The 3,274-nt window shown below is 47.4% G+C and overlaps 1 protein-coding gene across 1 annotated transcript in view; it reads right to left on the minus strand.

Annotated features, from left to right (window-relative positions):
- Nucleotides 1–1,526: 1,526 nt before the first annotated feature.
- The window catches only part of LOC117476185 (diacylglycerol kinase zeta-like), a gene marked incomplete at its 5' end in the record, with an annotated part of 20,350 nt that continues 18,602 nt past the window's right edge, over nt 1,527–3,274 (minus strand). Inside the window, 1 exon segment of the mRNA XM_034122555.1 lies at nt 1,527–1,772. Within this exon segment, the coding sequence (XP_033978446.1) occupies nt 1,668–1,772 (105 nt within the window).

Genomic DNA, 3,274 nt, shown 5'->3' on the forward strand with positions numbered 1-3,274 from the left:
TTAACAACTAGTTGATGGTTTATTTGTGTACCTTAATATAAAGTGTTAGCGATCATTTTAACCCCCGTGATGCATCCATATGGTAACAGGTCAGGTTTCATCATTCAGCCATTCACACCTCATTCATGCAGAGCAGCACCGCTAACACACACACACACACACACACACACACTTGGCCATCAGGAGCACCTCAGGGTACAGTATCTTGCCCAAGGACACATGGTTGTTGTGTTTCTCTGGAGGACATTCTGACAGCAGGACTCTACAGAGGACATGTTCTCCGGTGGGAGAGGGACAGGCAGCTGAGATACAGACGGACCTTTGAAACAGTTTGAGGATAAATGGATGATAATAGAGTGGTGCAGTGACGAGTCCTAAAACCAGGAAGTGAGTCAGCATTTCACTACTTCCTGTTCCCTGGTCTCAGAGCCAATAGGAGTTCTCCATAGGATTTAGGAAGATATCTGTAAATAAGGTCTGTGGTTGAGACACATTGAAGAGACGGATCACGTTTTGTTCTAGGACATTAAATCCATCAGCAGTGACCCCACTGGTGATTTCTGAAGAGTTGACGTGTCTGAGAAACGATGGTTGTTACCAAGTGGCTGAATAGGACTACAGAAGTCGTGGAGGACGTTGTACGTCATTACGCCGAACACGTGAACACTCCTCTAAGTTAGTTGGCCCTGTTCTGCTTGAAAGCAAGTCCCTGCCTCCTGCTAACTGTTCAAACAAACGCTTCAACTCGTTCCATTTAGAATCTGTGTGTTTGAATATGGATCTTAAGTTGGCGTGACGTTGAAGTCGTGCTGCTGGACTCGCCTGTAGTTCCTTTATACCATAACGTTAGCATTTAGCTTCTGGACATTAGATTTATGATTAGAACATTATAAAAGTAGGGTCGACATGTGGAGATGATCCGGCTGAACAAAACATTTATCAAACAGGTTAGTTTTCCACAGATCTTATTTTTTACAATATTCCAAAATCCTCTGGAGAAATCCTGTTGCTTTTAGTCGAGGGAACCAGCAGCTTACTTCTGGGTAAATACGTCCTCCCTGCACCGCTCTGTGAAGGTAACCCTCCTGTCCTTTACTACTGTCATCATGTGATCACATGGAGGCCTCAGGACATCCTCCACAGCAGCATGTCAACATACAAACAGCTGATCAGCACTGTCATGTGTTCTGAGGGTCACCTGTGATGTTCCCCATAGGAGATGAACCCTAGATGATGTTCTTCCACGAGATGATACAGAACCACAAATAGAGAACATTATAATTTAGGAACACATGTTTGTGTCTCCATGGAGACCAGTATCTGAGACCCTCTACAGGTGAAAGGAGTTCATCACCTGGGGAGAAGGTAAATCACCAAAGTAACGGAGAGGAGAGGAGTTACAGCAGGTGGAGGACAGACAGGTGGAGGTCAGACAGGTGGAGGACAGACAGGTGGAGGACAGGCAGGTGGAGGTCAGACAGGTGGAGGTCAGACAGGTGGAGGACAGACAGGTGGAGGACAGACAGGTGGAGGACAGACAGGTGGAGGTCAGACAGGTGGAGGTCAGACAGGTGGAGGACAGACAGGTGGAGGACAGGTGGAGGACAGACAGGTGGAGGACAGGTGGAGGACAGGTGGAGGTCAGACAGGTGGAGGACAGGTGGAGGTCAGACAGCTGTCTCCTGGTCCTCCCTCTGGATCTGTCTCTTCTCCAGATACTCCGCCAGCTCCGGGTTCTTGTTGTTCTCGGCCCGCTGTCTGGGGGTCTCGCCCTGAAACAGATCCTGGGTCAGTTTATTTAAAACTCCAGAACATTGACAGAAACTCTCCAGAACATTTACAGAAACTCTCCAGAACATTTACAGAAACTCTCCAGAACATTTACAGAAACTCTCCTGAACATTTACAGAAACTCTCCAGAACATTTACAGAAACTCTCCTGAACATTTACAGAAACTCTCCAGAACATTTACAGAAACTCTCCAGAACATTTACAGAAACTCTCCTGAACATTTACAGAAACTCTCCTGAACATTTACACTATGGTATAGCCCTTATTAAAATCATTCGGTCCTTAAAGTTGTAAAATGCACTAAAAGTCTAATCTAGATTTATTTTCTCTCTCCATTCATTCTACTGAGCCGAGAGTGGGATCTCGGGGGCGGGGCTTAATGACAGGAGGCGGGGCTTAAGGGGCACATGCTCTATGACTGCACATACGGGTACTTCTGCTCTGACAGCCAGACATGACGGGTAATCTGTGACGTTTTGCTCTCTCAAAAGTTGGGTCATTTTGCCTTCATGCGCCAATGAGCAGTTCTCATAGGAAAGAACGAGACCCCGCCTCCCACGCTGTATCCAGTTCTTATTAACCCCGCCTCCCACGCTGTATCCAGTTCTTACTAACCCCGCCTCCCACGCTGTATCCAGTTCTTACTAACCCCCGCCTCCCACGCTGTATCCAGTTCTTACTAACCCCGCCTCCCACGCTGTATCCAGTTCTTACTAACCCCGCCTCCCACGCTGTATCCAGTTCTTACTAACCCCGCCTCCCACGCTGTATCCAGTTCTTACTAACCCCGCCTCCCACGCTGTATCCAGTTCTTACTAACCCCGCCTCCCACGCTGTATCCGGTTCTTACTAACCCCGCCTCCCACGCTGTATCCAGTTCTTACTAACCCCGCCTCCCACGCTGTATCCAGTTCTTACTAACCCCGCCTCCCACGCTGTATCCAGTTCTTATTAACCCCGCCTCCCACGCTGTATCCAGTTCTTACTAACCCCGCCTCCCACGCTGTATCCAGTTCTTACTAACCCCGCCTCCCACGCTGTATCCAGTTCTTACTAACCCCGCCTCCCACGCTGTATCCAGTTCTTACTAACCCCGCCTCCCACGCTGTATCCAGTTCTTACTGAACATCCATGCATGCATCCCTCTGAGGGGATGGTCCACAGTATTCATGTGTGTCTGATATGTGTAATATGTGAGCTAAAGCACTAAATAAATACCATTGATTATTATTAATGTACTCTTTACTTTATTACAGCCTGTGGCCACATAGCGCCTTGTTGTTGTATCAGAACGTAGAACAGAGAACAGAGAACATCACGCAGTTCTCTTCTGAAGTCAGGCCGACAGCAGGACTCTGTGATCAGTTCTCTAATATTCTCAGACATTAGACGTTAGAGAACAGACGTTAGAGAACATTAGAGAACAGACGTTAGAGAACAATAGAGAACAGACGTTAGAGAACATTAGAGAACAGACATTAG

This window comes from Trematomus bernacchii, unplaced genomic scaffold (assembly GCF_902827165.1).
Source record: "Trematomus bernacchii unplaced genomic scaffold, fTreBer1.1, whole genome shotgun sequence".
In the NCBI taxonomy this organism is placed as follows: Eukaryota; Metazoa; Chordata; class Actinopteri; order Perciformes; family Nototheniidae; genus Trematomus; species Trematomus bernacchii.